The sequence below is a fragment of the Dermacentor andersoni genome, chromosome 1 (assembly GCF_023375885.2).
Source record: "Dermacentor andersoni chromosome 1, qqDerAnde1_hic_scaffold, whole genome shotgun sequence".
Taxonomy (NCBI): domain Eukaryota; kingdom Metazoa; phylum Arthropoda; class Arachnida; order Ixodida; family Ixodidae; genus Dermacentor; species Dermacentor andersoni.
In genome coordinates, this window is record NC_092814.1 from 156,388,467 (window position 1) to 156,416,355 (window position 27,889).

At 42.7% G+C, this 27,889-nt stretch overlaps 1 protein-coding gene across 15 annotated transcripts in view; it reads right to left on the bottom strand.

Moving 5' to 3' along the window:
• The window catches only part of LOC126547420 (heat shock factor protein-like), a 168,746-nt gene extending 141,252 nt beyond the window's left edge, over positions 1 to 27,494 (bottom strand). For 2 of the 15 annotated variants that reach the window (XM_055062652.2, XM_055062651.2), the window contains exon 1: positions 181 to 10,920. Coding sequence is in view for 3 of the 15 variants with exons in the window: in XM_055062640.2 (XP_054918615.2) it covers positions 19,501 to 19,609; positions 27,150 to 27,251 (211 nt within the window). In the remaining 12 variants the exon portion in view is untranslated. Of the gene's footprint in view, positions 1 to 180; positions 10,928 to 19,500; positions 19,610 to 27,149 lie in introns of those variants that run through there. The other 13 variants (XM_055062647.2, XM_055062648.2, XM_055062646.2 and 10 more) reach the window with 13 other exon arrangements.
• Positions 27,495 to 27,889: the final 395 nt, after the last annotated feature.

The window sequence follows — 27,889 nt, forward strand, 5'->3', positions numbered from 1 at the left end:
GGCCTACATTTGTGATGGCAACTGGTGGTCCAGCATCGTTTATTGCCTAAAGGTTTTCTTTACAAAATAGATTATGCCCTTCCTTCACACTTTGTTATAGAGGACAATAGGAGAGATGAGTTTCCGACTTCGAATCCTGGCCTTTCTAAAGGAATAAAAAGAAACAAAGCAGATTCTCACTTCACAGTCGCTGGGAATAAAAGGCGCAGGCCTCGTCAGCACTGTGTTTGCTGGGCCAAGCGGGGTGAGCACCTGACCCTTGGCTCCTCCTAGAAGGCCACTGCCAGTAGTCCTGCAATGTGATTTGTGTAAATATTCAAAACAAGACATTAGCAAAAGGCATGCATGCCTGCTTTACGTGCTTCATCTCAGCGGAGAAGTGGCCTGTGTCAGCTCTGGCATGACTGACGAATTTGTTCCAGCAACAACGCCACCGTACCGTGAGCTTTAGGAGACACCCAGCATCATTGAGCAAATGCGCGAGCTCTTTCCACATTTCCTTTCTCCTGTCAGCGATGAATTTTACATCCAGGCCTGCCAATGATTTAACAAGGTGTGGATTCTTTTCCATAAAGTTCATTATAATTTCTAGCTGCCAATAATTGATATGAGAGCCAATGTCTCGCAAGTGCCATGGCGTTGTGATGTACAAACATGATCGTCTGGAAACTTGACAGCAAACAAGAAGAAAATAATCAAGAAAACGTACAGACCGCCACGGGACTCTTTTATTCACCGTCATGAACAAATGCTTTGCCATACACTGTTCTTCAACTTGTGTGCCTGCATAAAGATTAGTATGCACAGTCAATATCAGTGCCGTCTGTTCAATGCCGCAACTTACCGTTGTATGTCACATTTCGTCAACGCAGCAGTCCATGTGGTACAAGAGGTGAGTGGAGTTGCATGTTCTCTTGAAGTATCGCAGTCGTGACAACCAGTCATACATTGCTTTGTACACGATCAGCGACAACAATTGCAGCACTACTATTGGAGAGTGCACCGAGACAGCAACCGTCAACATGACATACTGCGACCGCTAGTTTATGGGGATTATCCATGCTCGGTAGCTGACGATCCCGCATCAGCTGTTCATTGCAAGCATAGAGGCTGTCATTTTGTGTTTCAGTTCCAATGCTGGTGTCAGAGAATACATCAAGGCCGCAACTATCAACATGAAATACTGTGACCGCCAGTTTACAGGGTTTATCCATGCTCGGTAGCTGACGATTTGTGGTCAGCTGTTTCTAACAAGCACAGAGGCTGCCATTTTGCGGTTCAGTTCGCTAATGTGGCCCCCTAGTGACACGGTTACAATTGCAGCCAATACATTATCATAAAATGAAGTTAAACGCAGCACTACCGTGTCTTAAGTTTGTGCAAGTAAAATTTTTACACACATTACTTTCTTAGAAGTCACCTAAACAAGCTTGTTTCAGAACTTCCCTCAATAACTCACAAACAAAACTAACCACAAATGGCTAAACAGCATGTTCTTCGATTTACAATGACACGGGTGACTTCCAGGGTGCACCAAGTAGTATGTTCTTCATGCCGATTTTCAGAACAACCGAACACACTCTGATGACATCAGACAGAAGTGGACTTGTCCACTAGGTGGACTCTTACAGAATACCACCCCTGGTCTGGCTGTATTAATGCATGCTCTGCACCCCTTCACACATTGTTTACCTTCATTAACTGCTTTTCAATATCATTGTCGGTCATCTTCACTTGTTTTCTTGTGCAGACATCAGCTGCTACAAACGAAAACTCTATGGACGTGTGGGCTGGAGGCAAGGGTGGCATTGTAACATATGAATTCCTTGCGCACAAGGTTGTGGTTACTCAATATCGTGATGCTCACGTGTGGGTCCTCTAGGAGCCACAGTGCTTCATTGTTGCTGGGGCTAAGCGATGGCACTCCTGGTCGGGCCAGCGAAAAAATGAAAAACTGTCTACAGATTATTCCTCAGCATGAACATCTGGACTGGTCATCACCATAGAACCATACAAGTGTTGGCTATATTTGTGGCAGACGTCTGGTGGAGCTCCTACCAGTGCCCTTCACTCGTTAGCCATTTAGACTTAAATAGGGAATAGTAGCGGACCCACCATCAGATGTTCAAGTTCTTCAAAAATCTGGCCAAATCTGTAGTGTAATTAAAGATAACTGCATATTAATTAGTCCTAAAATACTGTTTGTGTGTTACAATTGCAAAATTATATGTATACGATCCACATATCAGACTGATAGTAACATGTATGTTTAATGGCCATAAACTCCTGTCTATATCGGAGAAGTCATAGACTGGTACTAAACAAAGAAGAAATGAGCAGCAGCAGCTTTTACCGCCTATGAAGGCCACTTAAAAGCACTTTCAGAGCTTGCACAACTAGTTGTTCAACTCTGGAAGCCAGTTATACATATGTTCAGGTGATCGAGGTGTAGCTACAGGGCACCGATTAAAGGAAGGAGATAACCCATGCACATGTTTCCATGCCCTTGGAAATGTCACTTGCACACCGCAGGCCTTCTACTGCAACTTCCACCAAATTCAAAATGCTTAAAAGTGTTAACAGCATGTCTCGTCAATAGAGTTACTGGTTACATGCATTTGGTTACAGGAAAAAGTAACTAAATTACAGTGAGCATTACCAAGTAAACAAAGTAATCGTTACATTACAATACTACCAAAACTAATTGATTAGATGTAGTTTGTTACATACAAGTCTGATACCGGTACAGTGCACACCACCCTGCCGAACTAAGGCAATTATCAGTCAACTGGCAAACTTCAGCAGGGTGAAATGTATTTGAAGACAATAAAAGTGAGATGATGACATGATCACAAGGGATAAAAGTGAGACCAAACATTTAACCGTTTGCGGCATAAATTAATTAAAGTTAATTAGTTAATTTTCTTAAATTGGTGGGAAATGTGTTTAGGTTTCTCGTGCAAGCAATGTACACCTCCCTGAATAATACAGCTCAAGGAGTAATTATGTTATCTGCAACAGGCAATTTTTACAAATTTGGAAAACTTAAACATTATCACCCCACATGTTATCACTAGAGACTGTAACTTTGGGCAAATGCTTAATTTTTAGAGGCCAGCTCTTAGGCGCCCATTCCTGGGTTGAGCACCGGCGCCCCCGGGGCGTAACCACACGAACAAGCTTGTGCCACTGCTTGCGCATTCATCGTCGTCTTCTACCACAGCTGCCTCGTCAGCGTCCGTCAGCGTAACCGTGCGAACAGACTCATGACACTGCTTATGCGTTCATCGTCTTATTCCACAGCTGGCTCCAATGTCACTCATCATGCCAGTGCTCTCGTACTGCCCCTAGTGTTCGTGCCACTGCTCGCGCATTCATTGTCGTCTTTTTTCACAACTGGCTCCGATGCTGCTCATCATGCCAGCGTTCCCATACAGCACTTCCCTCTGTGAAGACTGACGGCACTGGCCCACTACCAGTCAGTACAAAGATTTCGGACTCAAATTCTTTTGCTCAATATATTGTGAAACGAAAACACGTACTGAGCTGCAGTCAAATTTTGCGTGAGGGAGTATCTTAAATCATTGGACACCTTTTCTTACGACTTTATCGTGCCTATTTAACATATAAGCATGAACTATGTGCCTAAAAACAGTTTAGTGACACCTTTATCATGCCCATAAATACATTTCGACATTGGTGCCTATATTAGATTTTCAGAGCCGAAAAAATCTTTCTGCGTTTTGTCCTAGTCTCATTTTATTTCTAATACTAAAACACGCTAGGGAACTTGGCTAGGCTATGGACAGCTAATTATTACCACAAACACTTTGCCGGTGCAAAGGCTTTACAGTGGGTTCAGCACAAGGTAGAGCATCAAGCACCTGTATCTAAGGTCCCCAGTTGAAATTGAAGTACCTACCCTTTTCAGACTTGAAATTTGTTGGAAAAAAAAGTAAAAAAAGAAATTGTGGCAGCCAGTGAGGCACGCTAGTCCAGGGTTGCAACCACATTATAAAGAGCCACTGCACAACAAAAAAAGCGCTTCCTCGCCATAACAGGAATCAGCCATCCTGGTGGTACTACCTGCCTCATGAATTTCACAATTAACCACTTGGCCCTCAGTTGCCAGCACACTGAAAGGTACTGCCTGCCTCATGAATTTCACAATTAACCACTTGGCCTTCAGTGGCCAGCACAGTGAAAGGTGCTAGGTGAGCAAATGGTGTAGAGAAAGGTCATGGCGGGGAGAGGTAGAAAGAATTCGGATTAATCACACAAAAAGGTGGCACACAGAACTAAGGACTACAGTACCACAGCCAACACTGCTGCTGCCACTGCTATCGCACACCATGGTCACCGTGACCCCAGTGGCTTTCACCAATACCGTAGTATTACTTTTGTTGTTCCCACTGGTTCTTCCCTCCTCGTATTTTTTACACACATTACGAATAGCAGTTGTCAGCACATGTCACTGTAGTCGCTACACAAATCACTACAGTTTGAAAAATACGCAACTTCGTGTTCTTTTTTTACACCAGCTGACTTCTGAGACGTATTTGAGTTAGCCACACAGTGCAAAGATAAACTTGAAGATCTGAGTCTGAGGCTCAATGGCCTTGTCAATGAAGGAAGTTCGAAATGTGACGAGTTGTTCGAACAAGATTATTCCAATACTGCTGTCACTGAGTGCATTGTCTATTAGGTTATCGGATTTGTCGGCAGGAAACTGAGTAGGGAATCAACTTGTGCTTATTATGCCTTTGCAAAAGGACTTTTGCAAAGCACCTGAAGCAGTCCTCGTGAATTGTAAGACAAGGGGAAGCTCAGAGACCCCAAAACATTCAGCTCTACATCCACTTTAAGGAAACTGAGGAGAAATATTCAAAGCATGCAGGCGAAAGTAATGTTTATAATGAAATAGTAGATGTGCTGGAAAGTTCACTTTTCATGTGGCCTCCACAGAGAGGTCATGCTTGACAAACTGCTTCATTATTTTGTCTTGTACACATTGTCATAACTTGTGTGAAGACTTTAGTCCATGTGAGCCCCATGTCGAGTAGTTTTTCATTCTTTAATTCTTTTTGTACTCTTTATACTGTATATTTCTGTGACTACCCCTTCAATTTTTGCACTTAAAGAAACAACGCTATAGTTTTCATGCTCTAACTGAATTACAAGTATTTCTGCCCATAAATAAATGGCTAGGCGATCATGCAGCGTCATAATATCGTACATGTGTTTCAGAAAATGTTGCAGAACATCAGCATCCTGTTATTGAAAATAGCAAAAGGTTGTGACATACACTGAAGCAAACTCAGAAGCATTGAAAGAAATTATGTCCTAGTTGTTAAAAAACAGATATTTGACTCGAGCAATTTCCTGACTTCCCTTTGACGTGGTCATAAAATTATTCAAATTAGAGCAGAGTTTCTGAAAACTTGCAACCATTACTAGTTTCTGAAGCTGTTTATTTCAACCTCATATAATACCTAGGTCCACTAAGAGTGCAGGCAAGGTGATCATGCAACAACAAATCATGTGAACCAATGTTCTCCAAGTCTCCTTGTTTACAGTAATAATGGAAGAGCAGACTTTCAGGCACTAGAAAACAGACTTTTAGGAGCCTAAAACAGGCTCTTAAAGCATTACTTCGGGCACGATAGGGGCCAAAATAGGCGTTATAAGTTATTTGCTAACCACAACCTGTTTTATGTACCGAATGAGTAGGGTTCAATTTCACGGCATGAAAACTGAAGTAGCAGTTCAAGAAAACTGAAGTAGGAGAAACTGAAGTAGCTGAAGGTGTTGACTTGTGAGGCCTTAAAGGCAGCAACCATATTATGCAAGCCATCACAATGTTTCCCAATGCTTTGCTTCACTACAGCTGAGCACACGAGAGGATGCATCGGTCTCTCTGTATACTGCAGCCAACCTGTTGTTTAATAAAATTGTTCTAATGCAATGAGCCGGTAGTGTATAATCGCTAAAATTTTTCACTTACAATGCCACACTGAGTGGAGCAAGCACAAAAAAACACAAAGATGCCTGGTAAACCCTTAATGAGAAAAGCTAAAATCTGTTCCTAACAAATTGAAAAGTGAATGTTTAAAAATCTTTGTAAAAGTTATAAGGACAGTTACACAAGAGCATTACTTCTAGGTTTTGATTTTCCAAGACTGTCCATTGCCTTGCTCAAAATAAGCTTGCAGGTGGAAAACAATCTCTCAACTTTGACAAAGGTGAATAGGACATTCTTGCATTTCGGAACATTTGACAGCTTCACAAACTCTGGGATTTTCAAGTGTTTGCTGTATGAACCTCTGCAATTTTCTTTCTTTCTTTTTCTTTCTTTTTTCTTTTTGGAGCTGAAAAAAACCTGTAGTTTTTGTTTAAAGGGCCCCTCACCAGATCTGGCCATTTTGAGCTGACAAGCGCAGAGCATACAATGTGCAATAACGATCGTGTCTGCAAAGTATTATATTGCTACAAGCCACGGAAAGGTCTGAAATTTAAAACCAAATGCTGTTTTCCCTTCTCCTCACAGCCGCCGCACTCCAAGCCGGAGGATGACACACACGTGCTAGCGTGCCTACGTTCTGCCGTGTTCCAGCACAGGATAATGCTATGTGATCTGTTTGTGCCTGCCTCAGTATTTGTGTACCACTGACTTATACCGCTAGTCAGGCGCCCTCGTGCACAGTGCGAAAAATTTTGCAATGCGCAAAACAAGACAATCACAACAGCTCACATGCGACGCCGTTAGCGGAAGTGTCCCGCGCTGCAAAATAGTGAGGAGAAGAAAAAAAAATGAAGGCGGGGCCCGTGACGTATGCGTCATGCGATCCTCAAGATCCGGTATGGGAGAGCGCAGGGAAGGAATTTCGCGTACAGAGGCTAGACAGGGCAAGTGGAGAGAGCCTTGCTTGGCAGTGGAGCTCGCCTCCTGAAATCATAGGTTCGTGGCACTGAAGTATTTCTATCTCAGCTATAAAGTAGCCTACTATTAATGAGCTGGCTATTAAAGGAGCGCTACCAGTTCTTCAATCGCTGCCAGTTGGAAGGTGAGCCCATTCAACAGTTCATCGTTGAAGTTCGCCGGATTGCGGATGGCTGTAATTTCGGTGGCATGCTAGAGTGGATGTTTCGCGACAGGATCGTCTGTGGAGTGAGGTCAAGCGCTGTGCAGAAGCAGCTATTAGCGAAAACAGACTTGATGTTGAGGGAGGCCGAAGCAATTGCCATATCAGCAGAAGCAGCTAAAAAAGATACAAAGCAGATGTCTGGCAACCTTGTACCCGTGCTCAAGGTTAATGCACGATAAGCATATGCTGATGAACCGGTGTTAGAATGTGGGCGTTGCAGAAGAAACACAACAGAAACGCTTGCGGCTGGGCGAAAGTGAGGGGTTACCGCTGCGGTGGATACAGCCATTTGGCGAAGATGTGCCAAAGTGACGCACAGAAAGGTTGCCCAAAAGCACGTTCACAATGCAAGCAGGGAGAAGCGTTTGCAGTAATAGCGGATGTCAATGAGGAAAATGGAGACGATGCGCACATTTGGACATCAACTACACCCTCCAAAGGTCAGCTACCACCACCTATTCTTCGTACTTTCACATGGTGTGGCATTGACGTACCTATGATTGTAGACACCAGTTCACCCGTCTGTGTTGTGTCCAAAGAGCTTTCTGAGAAAAACCGTCAACAGTGGCCACAATTAGAACCCACATGCATCAAACTGTCCTGTTATGTTGGAGAACTACCAGTATTAGGGAAATTGAATATGTCGGTGTCCTACAACGACAAGGAGGTCAAGAGTTCATTGATAGTCCTGAGCTGTTCAGGTCCGAGCCTCTGAGGACGAGAGTTGATTGCCAAGTTCAGTGATGCAGGATCCTCGGTGTTCAACGTATCAGTGCAACAAGGCCTTGGTCCAGGAAGCAGCCGTACCACCACCACCATGGATGCCGTCCTGTCAGAGTTCAAAGACGTCTTCAGCCCGGAGCTGGGTCTAACCGACGAGCACCCTGTCCATCTCAAGCTCAAGGTAGGTACCACCCCGAAATTTTGTAAGGCCCATTCCCTTCCATTTGCTTTGCGCGACAAAGTTTCAAAAGAGATTAATAGGCTTGTAACACTTGGAGTACTGTCACCTGTAACGCACACCGAGTGGGCTACTCCCATTGTGCCTGTAATGAAAAAAGAATGGCACGGTTAGAATCTGTGTCGATTTTAAGGTGACCTTGAATCCCATCTGTGAACTGGAGCAGTACCCGTTGCCAGCCATTGATGACATTTTCGCATGCCTGAACAGTGGGAACTGCTTCAGCATGCCGGATTTAAGAGATACGTACAACCAGGTTCCCCTCGATGAAGACTCAAGGAAGACGTGCGTAATCAATACACACCGTGGTTTGCTTTGTTACAACTGACTGCCGTTTGGCATAGCCTCGCGCCTGCTATCTTCAGCGGAAAATGGAAACAATTCTGCCGAGTCTGACAAGTGTTCAAGCTTACCTCGACGACATCTTGGTATCAGAAAAACTTGGTAGTGCCGTCAAGTTACGACAAGTACTGCAGCGTTTTCGTGAGCATGGAGTGAAGCTCAGACTTGAGAAGTGCAGCTTTCACCAAGAGGCAGTGATGTATATGGGTCATGAAATTGATCGTGAAGGTCTGCATCCAATTGAGAAGCATGTTGAAGCAATTGCACGAGCCCCCAATCCACAAAATGTTCAGCAATTGTGGTCGTTTCTGGGCATGATTACATTTTATTCGAAGTTCGCGCCCAACATGTCTTCCTTACTTTCCCCGCTGTACAAGTTGTTAGAGAACAGCACACGTTCATTCTAGGGACATGCGCCAGAAGCAGCTATTCGTGAAGCAAAAAAATGCCTTCGGGAAGTGGCTGTGCTGGCTCACTATAATCCCGAGAGACCCCTCAAGCTAGAGTGCGACGCTTCACAGGACAGAATAGGTGCCGTGCTTTTTCATACATTTGGAAAGATCAACAAACTTGTCAGTTTCTGTTCTAGAATGTTAACAAGGGCTGAGAAGAATTATTCCCAGCTTGAGAGAGAAGCCCTTGCTCTTGTGTTTGGAGTGTCCAAATTCCATGATTACATGGCCAAGAATTTGTCTTGGTCACCAACCACTAGCTGCTTGTGGGCCTGCTGAAGGAGGATCGAGCAACTCCAGCATTGACTGGAATACAGCGCTGAGCGCTGCACCTAGGCGGATTCCGCTATCAGCTTCAATACTCTCCTGGTAAACAACTGCTCAACGCTGAAGCCCTTAGTAAACTGCCGCAACGGACGGCTGAGCCAAAGCCACCAGAAGCGGACCCACCTGACTATCTGCTAACCCTGACTGGGTTCGATGAGGGAATTGTGTCAGTTGAGGAGCTAAGGCAGTTAACTGCAGATGACCCTTCTCCTAGTCAAGTTATGCGATTCGCTAAGAATGGTTAGCCATACTGCACAAAAGGCTTGAACACGAATATCGCACACTTTTTTGACAAGAAATTGGAGCTGTCTTTGGCTCACGGTCTGTTGTACTGGTGCCGTCGAGTAGTCGTTCCGATGGAGGCGTGACATCGCGTCTTATACCTTTTGCATGAGACGCATCAAGGATCGTCCGCTATGAAGGTGGTTGCTAGATCGTCATTCTGGTAGCGAGGTTTAGATAGCGAAATAGAGGGAGTGACAGCGTCATGTCAGAACTGTGTTCAAAATCTGCCCATACCAGGTACAGCAACGCCAAAAAGCTGGCCCACTACTGCTGAAAAATGGACAAGGGTGTATATAGATTTTGCTGGTCCTATACTCGTGGTTGTGGATGCACACAGCAAGTGGATTGAAGTTGTGCCACTCTGACAAGCCAACACTTCATGCATAATCAACTGCCTGCGCGGTATCTTCTGCAGATTTGGAGTGCACCGAACCATCATCTTGGATAATGGAGTGTAGTTTACCGGTGACAAGTTCGCTACTTTTGTCAAGAAGAACAACATAACGCATCTGCGCGCAGCTGTATGTCACCCTCAGTCAGTCTAGCAGAAAGCGCAGTCAGGATATTTAAGGATGGCCTCAAGAAGGTTGGTGAGGGGTGGTTAGAAGATAAGCTAAACAGGCTGCTTTTCAATTACAGAAGGATGCCTAACATCTCTGGAAAATCACCGTCAGAGCTGTTCTTCGGATATAAAATTCGACCCCGTTTAAATATGTTTCCCTCTTGTACCTGCAGGGCAAGCCAATGAAACAGACAGGTGGCCTCTACCATTGCCTGAAGCTGCCGTGTAGGCCTGCAACTTCAGAACGGGTGAGAAATGGACGCCAGGAATTGTAGAATCTAGAACAGGTTCTCGGATTGTTAGCATACAAACACCGGCCGGATCAGTAAGACGACATGTTGACCAGGTGCGGAAACGGGAAGATGTGACGCCACCACTTGGTACAGATCAAGAAGCGGAAAATCAAGCATCAAGAACAGGTACTCCTAGCGACTACCCACAGTCGCTGTGACCGTCAGCTGAACAAGGGGGCACAATAGAACCTGAGCATGAAGCTCAGCCGGGACTCGCAGGGAGCAACGCTGAACCCGACAGATCACCCCAAGCCTTGCAGCACTCTACACGTCAAAGAAAGCCAGTACAGCGACTTCAGTATTAAGGAAGGAGAGATGTTCTAAAGTGACGTCAGCCGCAATCAGACTGCCTTGCAAGCGCTGGCGGCGCGTGCGTTTCTTGTTTGATATATTTTCCCTTGTCCTCCCTTCCCCCTCTCCGTTTCGTGTATATATGCTCCGAGACGGAAGCAATAAACATTCATGTTCCAACCTTTGAACTGCGTGCTATCGTATTCAGTAGACACGCCACGTGTGTCGTAACGAAGTAACACTTTTCGTATGTCATTATGGTGTTATTCTTTGCAAAACATTTCTTTTTATTATATGTCAGAGCAGATGAGTGTGTATCTGTGGAGTATGTATCAGAGGAGTATGTGCCTCCTTACATACACTTATGAAAAGGAAGAGCGGGGGAAATGGGCAGGATGAGGGGCACAATTTATTGCTTAAGATGAATTGCTAACACCTGATTGTCTCCATGCTATCGCAAAGGAGCACAGGTGTTGAAAACGGGGACCACAGACCTAGGGTCAACAAAACTGCCAGTGAGCTTTGCACACTTCTGCTGAACACACACACAGCATTTAGTAGTGTGGTTTGCTGGGCCAGTTGGTGCATGGTGAATGTATAACGAGTTCCAGCAAGTACGGACGCGAGCACAAGTAAGAAGAAACGGACAGGACAACGCTGGACTTACAACTGAAGTTTATTGGGAATACATTCCACAAATCTCAACCACGTATGCGTATACAACCAAGAACAATAACAAGGTTTATAGTCAAAAATCAACAAAATATATACATGTACACAAAAGCCTAGTCACACCCCTTCCCAACAAGGGCAACAACACTTGGATTAACATGATAAACTTATTATATATTATTATTATAATTAATATAATTTATTATTATATTATTTATACGGACAGAAGGTTCACTCACACATGTATGCACACCCAACTTTTCGGTGTGGAACGCTTCACTTATTTCTCTTTCCAGTTTACTGCGCTCTCTCCCCACAATCAATACAGTATCAAAAACTGGTCGGCAATCTAATTTTTGCAATGCAACAGCAAGTTTCTTCTTACTTGTGCTCGCATCCGTACTTGCTGGAACCTTTTATCTGTTCACACACACAGCACCTTTCTCTCTCAGATCCCCATATTCAGTGTAACGTGGAGTTGTGTGTCCACTGCCAACAGAGGAGACTTTTGGCTATCCTTTTATTTGGCAATGCTAACCAGCATAACACAGGCAGCAAGCAGCCCTTAAAAGCTCAACTAACACCAACAGCACAATTGCTTCTTTGCTAGGTCACACTGCCATGCATGTTACCATTAGCAACAAGCTCTGCCAATTCTGCCAAGTCTCATGGAAAGTAGCAGCCAAAAGTGCCTTTGAAGCAAAAACAGCACTTCTCCTCTCACATACACACACACATACAAAAAAAAGAAAGCATTTTCAGGTGGTAAAATAAAAGACACACATAGGCGAAAAAAACAAACAGAAATAGGCATTTATATATTATAGGCATTTATAGGCATTTATAGGCATTTATATATTAAATAGGCATTTTATATGGGGGTGCTATGGGGGTGCTTGACAAGCAGCACTTGATCTAGCTTAGTAGCGGTAGGACTAAACAAGTCAGTGGGTGCTATGGCGAAGCAGGCAAGCCAGCGCTCTTTGTCTTCTACCTTCACCAGCACCGTGGTCAGTGCCTTCGGTACAATTACTCCCCACAGAAAAACTAGCCATCCTGGCAACCTAGGGGCAGGAGAACATGGGGGTCGTGGCACTGCTTGAGCTGGGAGACGTGGACAACTTCCTGGTCGCGACAACGCTGGTCTGAAGATGTGTCCACCGGCGCGATGAGGTAGTTAACCCCGGTTGTTCGTGATACCATGGATGTCTGTGGTACTTGGAGAGCAGCTTCGAGGAAACGCCCGGAGGAGTAGATGGCGCTCACAACCTGATCAGAGAGCCGGGAGCAAAGCATGCAGCAGTAGTGGATGCATCGTGGCAATGCTTTTGGCGCCACTAGTTCTGGGACGTGAACGAACGAGCAAGCTGGCAACATTCTTCAGCGAATGCAGCTGCTCAGGAAACAGTCATTGACGCCGAAGTGTCCGGTCGGTAGGGTAGAATTGTGTCCATAGTGCATGAAGGTTTGTGTCCGTAAAGGAAAAAGAAAGGTGAGAACCCAGTGGTGCTTCGTGTGGCAGAATTGTAAGTGTATGTGACGAAAGGCAGAATTAGATCCTAATTCAAGTGGTCAGATGAAACATACATGGCCAACATGTCGCCAAGGGTGTGATTAAAACATTCCATCATCCCATCAGTCTGGGGATGATATGCCGTGTTAGTGTGGTGAATGATGTGACACTCCTTTAGCAATGCTGTAATGACATCAGAGAGGAAAATGCAACCGTAGTTGCTCAGTAATTCTCGAGGCGCTCCATGTCGTAATATCAGGTTCTAAACAATAAAACTGGCAATGTCTTTTGCTTCGAGGATTGTAGCAGCAGGAGTTAAGGAACACGGGCACAGAAGGAACGACTAGGCGAGGACGCAGCTGCACTGTCAACTGATTTCTTTATTGAAATTCTCACTCTTATTTATTTCATCGCCATATCTCCTCTCTTATCTGAGGCTGTCTCCAAAACGGCAACTTCCTTTCTTGTCAAGGCCACTGACGGAGTGCTTACACATTGCACTCCTGTTTTACTTATCTCAAATGCCTCAAGAATCTCCCGAGTTAGCCTATCGTCGTTCCTTTACAGGACTTGCAATTCACGAAATTTGAGGGAGCACGTGCTTGCTTGGCTATCTTATTCCTTCTGGTTCATTTCGCAACATTTACAGTGCAAGGCCAGATTGCTGCCAGGGGTCCCTGAAAGTGATGATGCGTGCTCTCTTGTTCGGTCATTAAGGCATCTTCCTGTTTGCCCAATGTATTGCTTTCAGGGACCTAGCCTAGTATCTCTAGCCTCCACAGCATTGCACCTGATGTATGAAATGGAGTATAGTATTTATTTATTCACATACCCTTAGAGGCATTACATAAGAGGAAATGGCAATACAGAGGGGTTATAGTCACAAACCAATTATAGTCACAAACCAGTGATTTCGCACTGTACAGTGGTGGTCCAGCAAGTTTAGGATTTGGAGCAACTTTTGGAGCAGGAAAAAGATCATTCTGCAGCAGTTCAGGAACTGCCACACCAGCATTTTGGAGCAGTTTTGCAGCAGAAAAATTTGTCTTTTTGGAACGCTAGGAGTAGTACAGCAGTAATCTGTAGCCATTTGGCAAAGCTTGTTATTACTGTGCATCAGTAAGTGCTGCTCAAGAGTGAAGCAAGGCATAAAGCCAACAGCGACCAATTAAGCTTGCCTTCCCACGGACGGTATACCATGCACATACCGGTATGTTGCAAACATTTTAATTTGGGTAGGCAAGGAATTTCGTAAACAGTTCAGTAAAATTTTGTAGCCTAATGAGAACAAAGATATTGCCTGGGTGCACGACAGACATAAAATTACAGATTAGCTAGAACAATTTGCATCATCAGGCACAAGACAAAAAAAGATGGCAAATCTCTTATGTGCATTCCAAATGACAGATTTACTTTGATATGCTTTACCACACTAGACAAAATGTGTATTACGCCCAACAACAATGCTAGAAGCTCAACAAGAGACTATGCGTCTATGAGCGGCGCCAAGATGAGATGTCTCCATACGGTGTGTGTTGCAAAGATGGTGATGGCGGTCGAGAACAATGTTTGGACCATCCCATATATATGCTTTTGTTGCAAGGTGGTTTGTCGGCACCCTGTGTGTTGTGTGGCCTCTGCGAATAGATACGAGTCGATTCCACGAAAACCTAACTATTGTTGCCGATACCTAACCGACCTTTCGAGGCACTACCTTTTACTGCCCCCACAAGCTCAAATTGCCACAAGCGCATTCGAAATAGCTCTGAAAGCCTGCCAGTACATTATTAGGTGCATCGGTGCTCATACTGTGACAGGAGATAGCGGGTGCATGCGTGTATAATAAAGGGATACATACTGTGTCCCGTGACAATTGCCTCTTTCCACTCTTGGTATGCTTCACCGCAATACTTCGCGTATGCTTCACCGCATAAAAATATATGCTATATTTTTATGCAGTGAAGCATATATTATATATATGCTATATTAAAGGCGGCGAGAGGATCAGAATAGCGGCGGTTGTGGCTTCTATCAATGCCGTTTCGGTCCTGAGGTCATGGCAAAGAGTCCGGAAAATCAGACGGCGAAGTTTTTTCGTGTCCGAAATTTCAGACGTTCTTATACACTGACTCTATGGGTACGTGGTGACTGTATAGTTGCATAAACTAGCTGAAAGCATTGCATTACCGTGGAAACGCGAAAATACCACACTTTTGCGCAGTTGGCAAAAATGGCACTTCAGTGGGCACAGCCAGGAGCAGGCAATTCGAAATGTAGCAAAATGGAGCAAATGGCACAGATGGACCACCACTGCCGGCACAGTTACAACATGGCTCGGCAATTTCTTCCAATGGCAACTTGCAAGAAAGAGTGGTGAATTACGAAGTTAGTGCACACAAACATGGGCTGGGTTTTAAATGTGCGATCCAAGTGTAGAAAGATAAGATGAGCTGGTTTGATATGGGATTCTGAAAATGAAGACTCACTGTGATAAAGCCTGTGGAATGAAAATATTATTTCACAGAATGTTTTGCATAAGCAAATGAGAATCAAGAAACTGAAGGTGATAAGGTAAAAGTATGTATTGTATGAAGCATCTAACCACCACTGCATTCGAAACCACTGCAATATTGCCGCTCTGGGCTCTTGCCTGACGTGACCAAAGTTGGTAGTGCCATTAGTTATGGAGTTCATAAGAACCATAATCTTTCCATGAAATGGAGAGGAGGCATCCTCTCACCTAAAGTAGTTCTTACACTGCAGTTGCCAGCTGCTGCACCATACTGCAGTGGTGGTAAGACCTGTTGCCAGCATTTGTACAAAACATTAAACTCAACATTCAAGGTCAATTCGAGGATTTCAAGGATACCAAAGGCCGAAATTCAAGGAAGGGGGAACAAACCTTATCCATACACATACACTGGAAAAAAGTAACATCTTTTAAGCTGCAAGAAAGCAGCTGCTGAATTGGACACACGCTTCAAGCTCTTCAGGTGGCTTTTCAAAGTTGACTTTCCCATTGAAATTATTTCTATTGCCTTCTAGCATGATGGCTAGTAGCGTCTGGCTTCAGCCAAAGATACTCGCTGCTTTAAAGCCAAATGGCTGAAACTTACTTTTACTTTTCGCCAGGCATTTCTAGAACCTAAAGCTTGGAAATGGAGCCATGATGGCTGTAGTGTAAACCAAGTAGCAAAACAGCAAAAATAGTGGTACGACTTGGCTGCTTCTTGTCTAGCTCCGTGACAAGAACAGTAATTGAAACAAACCTGCCATTGGCAGCTGTGGACACTCCGCATTGCTTCATTTAGCGAAACTCTGAACGGAAAATATCTAGAATCATTTCCAAATAGACAGTGTCTATGGCATAGCCTCGACGCAGGTTTGTTACTTTTAATGTTCAAAGGTCACCCGCATCCACAGTTATCAAGGAATTCAAGGAGCACATTAATTTTCAAGGAGCTTTAAGGACGCTTGAATCTTTTTTATATATATATAAATTCAAGGGTTTTCAAGGATTTCAAGGAGATGTAAGGACCCTGTGCTGTGTAACAGAGGGTGCTAATAATCCCTGGAACCAGACAGGATGCCAACAGAAATTGAACTTGGAGATGTTCAAGTTGTGAATGCTATCAAGTAAAGCTAACTTTGCAGGGCTCTTTGAGGAACTATCAGCTGTGTCTAGGGATGCCATAGGGTTAAGCAAGGTTAGAAGACCCAGTGAGGCATCACAGTGCTAAGTAATGGGTACTTCTGCTACAGTGGTCTTCATGATATGAGAGATATGATGCAGGATTTCTAATACGTAAGGACAATAGTGAAAAACATAGATTAATTTTACTGCACTACTGAAAGGGTAGTACTCATTATAATAGATAAATAAGTATAAAATTAAAGGTAGCAGAAGTATCTCCATCAATGTCTAGTCTTGATGATGAAGTGGAAAGTTCCTACAAGGATATCGAATTAGCTTTGAGAAAAGTCAAATTTCCATATGCTATAGCTATAGGCGATTCCACTGTGAAAGTGAGGAAAAAGCAGGCTGGAGAACAGGCAAGTCAGAACTATGGCAGTATGTCACAAATTCTGGCAGCCTAGAGACAGACAGGGACAAGTTGTACACACAAGACAAACATTTATGATTAAAGAACAGACATCAAACAAAACAACTCTGAACAAAAAGTGTAAATGCTTTAAGAACACCTAATACTGAAAAATTATAGCCCTACGGGAAACTCCTGGCTGTTCGGCCGTCGTGTCTCACTTGTAGCGGTCTCAGGGTAACCGCTGCGGCACAGGACTGGTCAGGTGGTCATATGCCTGCCATTGCTGGGGCCTGATGATCAAATAATGTAGCCGCCATAGCACAGGACGTGACTAGGTGCGCGGGTGGCCGCGGGTGAATGGCGACGTGTTGAAACCTCGGCTTGCGGCATAGGACGGGGCCGGAACTGTCAACAGGAATCTTACCAGGTACCGCAATGCGTGGTCACAGCACTCTAGGGGGACGGCAGGACGGTGTGGTGCCAGTGGGTCCCCTCTGCAGGCCAGGTCTTCTGAGCCACCCACTACCGTCTTCAAAGCAGCAGCTAGAGACCACATTTGCCCAATGCTACGTCACCCAATGACCTGCCACCTCAGTACATACTCTGTCTTCATTTTCTCCTGGTAGTCACTGCACCACTTCTTTGTTCTCTTCTTTTTCTTCATATCAATCAATTGCTGGGTGCTTCACTTCATCTTCTTTGTGTCCTCTTTCACTTTATTTTTTTCTGGAGCACTTGAACCCATGACTTTAGAAGGAGAGGAGACACCATATGTTCTCGTGTAAGGGCTACACTCTAAAATCTTGACCAGCATTTTTTTAGGCAGCCCATACACAAGTAATATCCGCTTTGAAAAACAGATGGGCTTGCCACTATATGTGATGCCTATGGCAAGCCTTTATTTTTAACTGTTTGCTTCCTCCTTTTTCATTGCTGACACCTCAGCATGGGGCTGAAGCAGCTGCCGCCTGGTTTACTGGAAGTGTACTGTTTAAAGTGAATCTGCCCTCGGATGGGAGATCAGACATCGCACCGCACATAGGTTGCACAATACAAAAGTAAGTATTGGGGTCTTTACACAAAATGTGAATGGTCTAGAGCACCAGTGTACGTTTCAGACAGTGCAGGAGTGATGAATGCTTAACGGACAAGCAAATACACAAAGCGCAAGAAGCCTGAAGCCTGAAGCGTAGAGGGCACTCATGTGAACAAATGTGTAATATCAGAAAACTTTCTTTGTCCTTGAGGCTCTCATACAGTGTATTGTTTTCAGTCAGAATCACATTCTGGGCGATCACCACAGGAATTGCTTTCTCTGGGGCCCTCATTGTCACCCTCTTCTTCAGTGCTGTCATTCGAAGACAATTGATTGTCATCCTAAGGCGGAATATATTCCTCCTCAACACTAAAATCATTTTCAGATTCACTAAAGTCTTACAAGTTCTTTCCATAAAACACATGCAGAGAATACATCACTATCCTTGGTGCTCCACGCCATGAAAAGTCTACAAATTCGTTCAACCATGCCACTAAAAAAGTACTGCATACACGAACACTGCAAAGTGCAATTATTAGTAGTTAAAAAAGTTATCGAAAGGTGCCAGAACCAATATTTTCATGCGTCGGGAGAGGCCTGACACATTACAGCAAACTGTCGACAATTCTTATCAGTGTATAAGACTCCAATGCAGAACCAATGGATTTCATAACAGAATTAAAAACTTTTGCTGCCAAAGCTTGGTCACTCCTATTACTAGAAAACTTTTACATCAACAGGCTAATGTTGATCTTGTTGAGGTAACATTGCACGCCAACAATATGCAGAGCCTATAGATATCCCCTTTGTGACTACTGAAGTAAAGATAGCTATGAAAAAAACCTTAGTAGCTTTATATCAGATATTAATCTAACAGCAAGGTCATGTGTTCTATGAGAAGGCACTTCAAGGTAGAAAAAGACAAGTTCTCTTGCCAACACATAAAGCTGACTTGGACTTAGAAGTTAAATGTTTCTGCTTGGTAACACCCTAACTTTAATAAAAAAAAATAAACTTTTAATTTCAATAACATACTAAAATATAGCTTGACAAAAAGCACAAAAAAGTACACCACCAGATTGACATTATGACTAGCTCACACTTCGCATTATATTTCCAGGTATATTTAGCCTATTGATGAGTGCACAACGTCTCAATTACCAGTGCTAAATTACAGTATGAGGAACATTGCTGGATGCATTCAAGATGTGCAACAATATAATAAATATCACAGATAACTTTACAACCACGAAAAGAGTGCTCTCTAAACACACCTTTAGAAGTAAATATTGCCATTATTTGCTTAATTGTATGCAGAAAAAGCTAGCACAAGAATTTTGTCATACTAATGTTATGAGAAACGTAATTATATGCAAAAATAAATAAACAGATAAAACACACCTTCAGTTCACAGCAGAAGTGAAGAGCCATATTGAACAAGTCATATATAAAAATTGAATCCTGGTTGTCAATGTACCCATCGAGCCATTGATATTCACAAAAGCAATTTGAAAAACATACATCATCTTGCCCCATTTTGCCTTCCAATGCGAGCTGCATAAACTTGATACTTACACATGTTGAGCTGCCTTATAAAACTGGCCATATTGCTGTGCTTGAAGTAGAGTGGCAAAAGTTCCTTGGCAAACTGTATCTGGTTGTGTATGATGAAGCTCTGGCCACTCTGCAAAAAACAGTTCAGCATGGATTTGGGATGACGAGCACAGCACACAGCTCTTAACTAGGATTTAAGCACTGAATACAACTAGCTATACATTTAAAGGGCAACTCCAGTAACTTTCGAGATCTGTAAACTAATTTGTATTGTATGTTCTGCTGAGCACTTTGTTCATGAATGCAAAGCAGGGCGACTGTGGGGTGTACTACTCATAATAGTATTAAATGTTTAGGCAGTCTAGTGCTGTGAAATTGCACAGTGCGCTATGAGGTTCACTGTGTTGGAAGCCTGCAGATCTCTTCTAACCAATTATGTTTTTTTAGCTAGATCTAAATCTACATAAATGAGCATTTTCACATTCTGCCAACACTGGAATGCAGTTGTTGCAGACAGTGATTGAAGCCACCACTTACCGCTCAGCAACACAATGCCAAGGTCACTGAACCAATGCGACATGCAAGAATAATTAATGCCCAAGTCAAGTGTGCTCTGTGCAGCACAGTCCATCAACCAGAGGCATTTTAACTTTTGTTACTCAGTGCTGAAGAAACATCTTGAAAGGTGCTTAGTGCCCTTCTAAACAAATTAAGTGGTCAAATGAATGGGCTGCTTGTCTCAATCAGCCCATTATTCCACATCTTTTACCTTTCACGAAACTCAGATGGGGCAACTGAAGTTAGTGCCAGAAAAATTAAAAAGTTAACATCTAAAACCCTGGATCACACTGGATCTTAGTTCTGTGCATGCCGTCACATGCAAAAACTAGAATAAGTACTGACCAAACTATTTCGACAGACCCTGCACAGACAGCATAAACTTGTGTCGCCATCTGTCGGTGGCTACAGAAAGCAGCCATTCAGGGTAGGTTTCCGCGCATTTCCCGCTCCTCTGGAGCATGCTGGTGACCCTCCCTAAATGGCTGCTTTCTGCAGCTGCAGGCAGGTGGCAACACAAGTTTATGCTAGAGCAGTCTTGGCAGCAGTTTGCCTCCCCATAAATGAAAGGAATTTTGCTTTTTTTTTTTCATAAAGACCAGCAAGTTATTTTTGCAAGTGTTACATTTAATGACATAGACGTCAAAACGTGATTTTTGTTAAAAATTTGAGCAAGAACAGAGCAGCAGTAAGTGTGAATTCTCTTTTTCTAAAATTTTTAATGAAATATGCACATCCCTGTACACAGTATAGAGTACACTGAACTGTTACTGGATCTTAATAGGGGTGTGCAAATAGTAGTTCTTAAGATCGAATTTAATACAACTAGTGCCAGAAGTGAATCAGGTTGAATCAAATATTGAATAACATTATAAAGCCTTGTCCCGAATAATATAAAGCCTTGTCGTCATTAACACAAACAATTTTCACATCCTGGCATTCAAAACAGAAAATTTTTGTCATAACACCACACATATAAAGCACACTTAAAAAAAGATTATGGGGTTTTACGTGGCAAAACCACTTTCTGATTATGAGGCACGCCGTAGTGGAGGACTCCAAAGATTTCGACCACCTGGGGTTCTTTAGCGTGCACCTAAATCTAAGTACACGGGTGTTTTCCCATTTTGCCTCCATCGATAAAGCACACTTTATTAAAAACACAAAGGGGGCATCAGGAACAACTATGCAGTTTGTCTACACACTCCGGATTCTTCAGAGTGTCCACTGTCATGCATTATCGTAAAAGTTCAGAAAAGCAGCCTTGCAGTTCTATTAACATCTGTGTTTGCCTTTGCAACTAAGCCAGGAATGTATGTCATCTACGACGATCGAAGGGCAGGGGAAGAAAAACCAAAACGACACACACATGCACACTTTTTTTATCTCTAGTTCGAATGGTCACGGCAGATCATGCCACTATTTTATCATGTTGCTATGAAATGCCTTCAGATGTAATGCTATGAGATGACACAGATGCTGCATCACTAAATAATACAAAATGATACCCACTGCCGAATGCCATGTCTAAGCAAAATGTTACAGCGAGTGGTTGTGGTTTAGCCAGAAAAGTTGGCTCCATGATCAGTTATGTCCACTGAGGACAGGATGAAAGTTATAACATTTTTCTTTACTTCAATTTCATGTTTAATCATGCACAGTCAGCGACATGAAGTATTTGAAAGCTATTGGAAAATCATATTTAGATTTTCGAATAGTGACTATATGATTTGACTTGAATAGAATAGGACAATATCCTATTCTTTATTTGAAAGTTTCAAATATTCTTACACCCCTATACGTTAATCATTTATAAAGCAGTAGTAGTAGTAGTAGTAGTAGTAGTAGTAGTAGTAGTAGTAGTAGTAGTAGTAGTAGTAGTAGTAGTAGTAGTAGTAAGTAGTAGTAGTAGTAGTAATGAACTTTATTTTATAAGTAATACATTTTTCTCAGCACAGATTAAAAGGCTTCTGAGGGGAGTGATTTGCTATGGTATGGCTTGTCCCAAATTTTGCTGGAGGAAGTAGACAAAAGACACATCGGTGGCCTGTTTGTACGCAGAGGTTTTGCAAGATAATGTAGCTTGTATTAAAATAAGTGTGCCAATGCAACATTTCTTTTTCTAATATGCAAATATAGATTAAAGGGTCACTAAAGAGAAATGCTAATATAATTTAGACTAAGATTATTGTTAAACTATATTTTTGTTATTTTGCGGTTTACAGTCCCCCCGCCCCCTCCCTTTCACACTGAAACCCCACTTCCGAAACATCAGTGTGACGTCACGAATCTCAAAGAATTATTTTTTGTATTTGGGCTATTCCAGCTCAGTACAAGTTCTTGAAGCACTGGCTCTTTCAGAATAGAGGGCAGTTGATCTTTACTGATACCAAATTAACCTAGCGCGAACGGATGCCACATTCAGTAGACTCTCAGTTGTACAAATGTCAGTTTAATTAATATTTCAGAATAACAAACTTTTAGAAACTCCCCAGCTGCTTTCCTATGTATTCTATGCAAAAAATTTTCAATTAAACGAATGTCTGAATAGCGAATATTTCAGCTCAACGAACTTGACCAGTGGGCCAGGGCTCATTTTTAAATCAATTCAACAATGTTTCGCACTCTGCAGCGCTGGCGCAGCCGATGTTTGCCGCCCCCAAATCACCCCTCCAGCGGCATAACAGTAACACCGGCTACAATTAGAAACTGCTGGCATAAATCCTGCATTTCCCCCCTGTGCAGTAAAAATGAGCAAGAGGAACAGTACAATGAGGTGATCGACCCTGGGATGTGGACAGACGTCTGTCACCAGCCGGATGTTTACAGCAACACTTCGTTTAAAGACTATGTGTAGTGTGACAGTGAGCTCATTACCTGTGCTGAACTATCACATCTGAAAATTTTTTCCAGTGTTAGTCCCAAAGAGTGCAACAAGGAAGATGCAATGGCAGATGCAGATTCAACACCAGCAACTCTAGCCAAGGCAGCAGGATGCCTTGGAAAGTTGCGAGACTTCGTGTCTCAACAACAAGCTGTACCCGAGGAAGGGCACAAAAACATAGACTCTCTGGACAGCTTTGTTACTTCTTGTGCTTTATGAGCACCAGTGCAAATGAAAATTAGATTTTTTTTCAAAATGAGATAGGCAGCAATGTAATTGTTATGCACTTCTAATATATTGATTTACATAACTCCATAAATTGATTCACACTTTTGACTCATCTGCTGTGCCCTATGCTGCTCCGTATTCTAGTGAATATTCAGTTCAGTGAACTTTCATTTAAGTGAACTATTTCCTTGGGTCCCTTGAAGTTCACTCAAGTGAGAGTTCATTGTATGCATGATGTAACAGCAAAATGGTGCAAGAATATCAAGGTGGCGTAGCCACCTGTCTTTCGTGCTTGTGCTTTTTCTCGCTTGCCAAGCCTCTTCTCATGACAACAGTGGCTATTTCGGTATTAAAGAAAGGCAATTTACTAATGCTGCTCAAATAATGCGTCTCCTTACGATTGCTTTAAAAGGCTTCAGTGAGAATTGACTTGCTTATGATTTCACCTGTACTGAAATTTGCTCCACAAATACTTGTACTGTAATTTGCTCCACAAATTGTACTGGAGCAAATAGAGAGATAGCCCAAGTGTAAGCAGAGGCTCTGTAAGATAGCATGCAGGTTTGCACTGTGTTTCCACTTGGAAGCTCCACGATGACAGAAGCATACAAATTCAATGTTTCAGTTCTCTTAAATACAAATACATATTAGAGGGCTTCAGTGGAGGCAACATGATGTGTTTTGGCTTGTGCTCTGCACTGTTTCATAATTTTGATGGTGCAAATAGTCAGAAGGCAAGTAGCTTTCTTTTTTCTGCATCAAAATTTTAAAAATTGCCTGTGGCAGATAGCACAATTCTAACCCTTGATCTAAATTACTCGATGAGGCGACCATTAATCTGAGAAATCAAAATGCTTAATTGAATAACTAACACAATTATGCTTATTAACTGTTTACTTAGTTCCTCTACAGCACATATTTAAATCTATGAATTGTAGCTAGTGAGTATTCAAGGCATACTTATCATTTATTTTTCATCATAAATTTTAAAATTGTTTTAGATGTGAAATGCTTATTAAAATTTTTGATTAATTTTTAATGTGTCCCACAAAATGCATTGGCATTCCAGTTACTTTTGTGCTTCAATGCACAAGACAGCATTTTCTTAAAAAGTGGCACAACAGTGCATATTTACCGCAAGTTTGAGAAAGCATATTTCAAAACTGGTGCCATCCTCAGAAATCCTTCCAAGTCGATATGCCTCGCATGCTCATTAGCCACATTTCGTAGATCGAAATATGTCATAAAGTAATTAATTAACAAGTTAATTAGCATAATGTTTATTTACTAAATGAAGCATTATGATTTGTCATAGAAGTAATGGCCGCCTCATCGAGTAACATTTTAGATCAAGGGTTAGAATTGTGCTATCTGCCACATGCAATAATTAAAAATTTGGTGCAGCTAAAAAGAAAACACCTTCATAGCCCAATCACGTGCAGAGGTTGTTCAAGATAGCATGCAATTCAAACAACTTGCTTTTCCCGCACTGAAGCTCCATGCCAGAAGTATGTCAACAGTCTTTTTTTGGTTGTCTAAAACGGAAATATAGGTTAAAAGGCTCCAGTGGGGAGTGACTTGCTTGATTGGTTTCTCTTGTGCTATACATGATTGCCACAAATTTGTTGGAGAAAACGGAAAAAGGAAGATAGATGGCCCAATCAAGTACAGAGGTTCTTTAATCGGCCCTTCACCAGGCCCCATTGCAAATTTTAATTATACACTGGAAGTACTAAACCTTCCAGTGATCTAGGGATCATTTTGCCGAAATAATTTTTCAAATAAATGTATTATTGGAGGATATAGAAGAAGCTGAATGACCTGTTATCATATCACCTGGAAATAAGTGCGACTGCCAACAGAAACACTCTCCCTCTGCCACGAGTAGAGTCCACAAGTGACATTCCATCCCCTCCTTCTCCCCCACAGGAGCCGTGAGACCGCATTGAGTTCATGTGAAAAGCCCCGGCTCTTTCTTTTTTTTTTCCTTCTTTTTGTTGCTGTGTGGCACATTTCTGGTAACGGTGTTACACATTCTACATTGGACAATTTACTGAAGTAATGTGTCATGGTGGGTGACATTGCTAGGACTGCGTTTTATGTCATGGCATTTGTGTGTGTAACCTTGACTCTCTGGCTGGGAGCGCCAATTCCTCAAGAGGGAGGACACGCAATGTTTTGTTTTGAAATTTAAGCCACTTTCGCAGCGGGCAGCACTGTAGTACTTTGCAGACACGATTGCCAGCGCATGAATAAAGCGCTGTGCTTGTCTGTTTAAGATGGCCAAACCTGGTGAGGGGCCCTTCAAGACGGCATGCAGTTAGTGCAAAAATGTGTTTTGGTTGTCCGTGAAGGAAGTATGGGTTAAAAAGCTTCAGTCGGGAGTGATTTGCTTTAGGTTGTCATGTGCATGCAACATTGTCACAAAATTTGCTGGGACAAATAGAGAAATGGCAGATATATGGCCCAATTGTGTCTGGAGGTTTCTGATGAGAGAATACAATTCACACAACTTGTGTTTCCACACAAGCTTCATGCTAGAAGTGAATCTAATAATTGTTTGTTGGTGGTATAAAACAATAGTTGCTGGTATAAGTATTATCACTAGTGGCGCAGCCAGAAATGTTTTTGGAGGAGGAGGGCACGTGCCCAGTGTGCCACCCCCTGGCTATGCCACTGGTCATCGTGACTTGGCCAATTTGTATCAGCACTTGCAATTTTTTTCTTAAGAAATAGAAATATATATTAAAAGGCTTCAGTTGGTAGGGACTTTCTTAAGGTTTCTCTTGCACGTTACATGGTTGCCACAAAACTTCGTGGAGGAACTAGAGAAAAGGGAGATAGATGGTCCGATCATGAATGGAGGTTTTTGTGCAGTTCGTCTGACCTGCGCTTCCACACCAAAACTCCCTGCCAGAAGTGTGCTAGAAATGTGTTTTTGTTGTCTGCAAAGGAAGTATAGGTTAAAAAGCTTTAGTGGGGAGCGACTTCCTTAGGCTTTTTTTTTTTTATTTTCTGTATACAAGGTGGTCACAATATTTGCTGGGACAAATAGAGATGGCAGCTACATGGCCCAATCGTGTCTGTAAAGAGATGGGCAATCATTTGTGGAGGTTCCTTAAGAGAGCATGCAATTTGCACATCCTGTATTCCCATACAAACTTCATGTCAGAAGTCAATCTACAAATTATTTTGGTGGTATAAAACAACAGTTGCTGGTATAAGTATCATCATTGTGACTTACAAAATTTGTATCGACATTGACCTTTTCTTAAATATAAAGATAAGGTCACAAGTGACTTGCATGAGCTTGTCTTGCGCGATACAACGTTGTAATAAATTTTGCAAAAGCAACTAGAGAAAACTGTCAGGAGCGGGGGACCTGCAAGACGCAGTCGCACTAGGGCGCTAAGCTTTAACGCTCTGCGCCATATGGATATCAGATTGTTGATATATATATATATATATATATATATATATATATATATATATATATAGAAAGAGCGCGAGAGATCGAAGTGAAAAAGCGGCATGCACTAGGCATGATTAAATTAAAGGTAAAAGTGCCAGAATGGCTCGTACTGCCACAACTACTACTCATACTGCAAAGTACGCCACAATGCAGGTCATTATTTACGGCGCAGTATTATTCCCAGAATTAAGCGAAACGTTACATAAAAGCAAGGCAGAAATTCCGTAGCGAGTTAAACCGCTAGGCTGCAGAATACGAAGTCAGCTCACGAAGAAAAGCAGCGTACAAGCGGTTAGCACACGCGCGTCCGGTTGCCGGTCGACTTCACTTGACGAAATCATTCATTGCACTAAAAAAGCCGTTATGTAAACAGGCGACAAACACTCGCAGTAGTACGCTACGAGCGTCTCATGTGATGACAGGCACATATGATAACATGGTAGCATTCCAAAGCAGACCAAAGTTAGTTTTGGAATACACCAAACATCATCTAGCCCTAACCAATCAACAGCGAGGAGCGAGACATACCGAGCTCCAACTGATCAAGTCGTTGCATTTCTCGTCTTCGACAAGTTTCCATAGTTTAACTAAAAACGCGGGAACGTTACTGGCGACAAGTGTGGTATGCATGACTATCTCGTCACTCACACAGGCCAACAATATAACTGTTCCATCGAATAAAGAGCGACTGTTCTGTTAACTGCTACAATCATTTCACGGTTTCGCCAAACACGGTTGCTAGCACTATGGTGACTGAGGTTGGCTGGGGTTTTGGTCGGTCACTGGTCGAGATATTGCAGATGTCATAAGTACGAGCAGCGGTACGCGAATGCATGAGCCGTAAAATACGAACGCAAGTAGAGATATATATCTTTAACCTAAGCCTGCTAGCATGCTGTTTAGTATACTGTCTGCGACGATGCTCCGTCGATAAATGTGTTTTGAGAAGTAGAAAAGTAGCCAAGTGATTTCACGTTTATTTTGGAAAGGTTCGGCGCGCGAGAAGGGACAATAAATTTATAACTCGCCAGGATATACACTCCCAAAAGAAGTTCGCACCCTTTGGGGTTCGTTACACAACAACAATCGTCATCTGTCCATATTTGTCCTGCGCACCCCACCATAGTTTCTCAGTGAGAAACTCTATGCACCCCAAAATGACGATGCTTCCAGGCAGTCATAGAGTTTCCTATGCAGGCAGTATAGTAACTATGCTTCCAGGTCACCATGCAACATAGAGTTTCATACATAGCTTCATACAATAATTC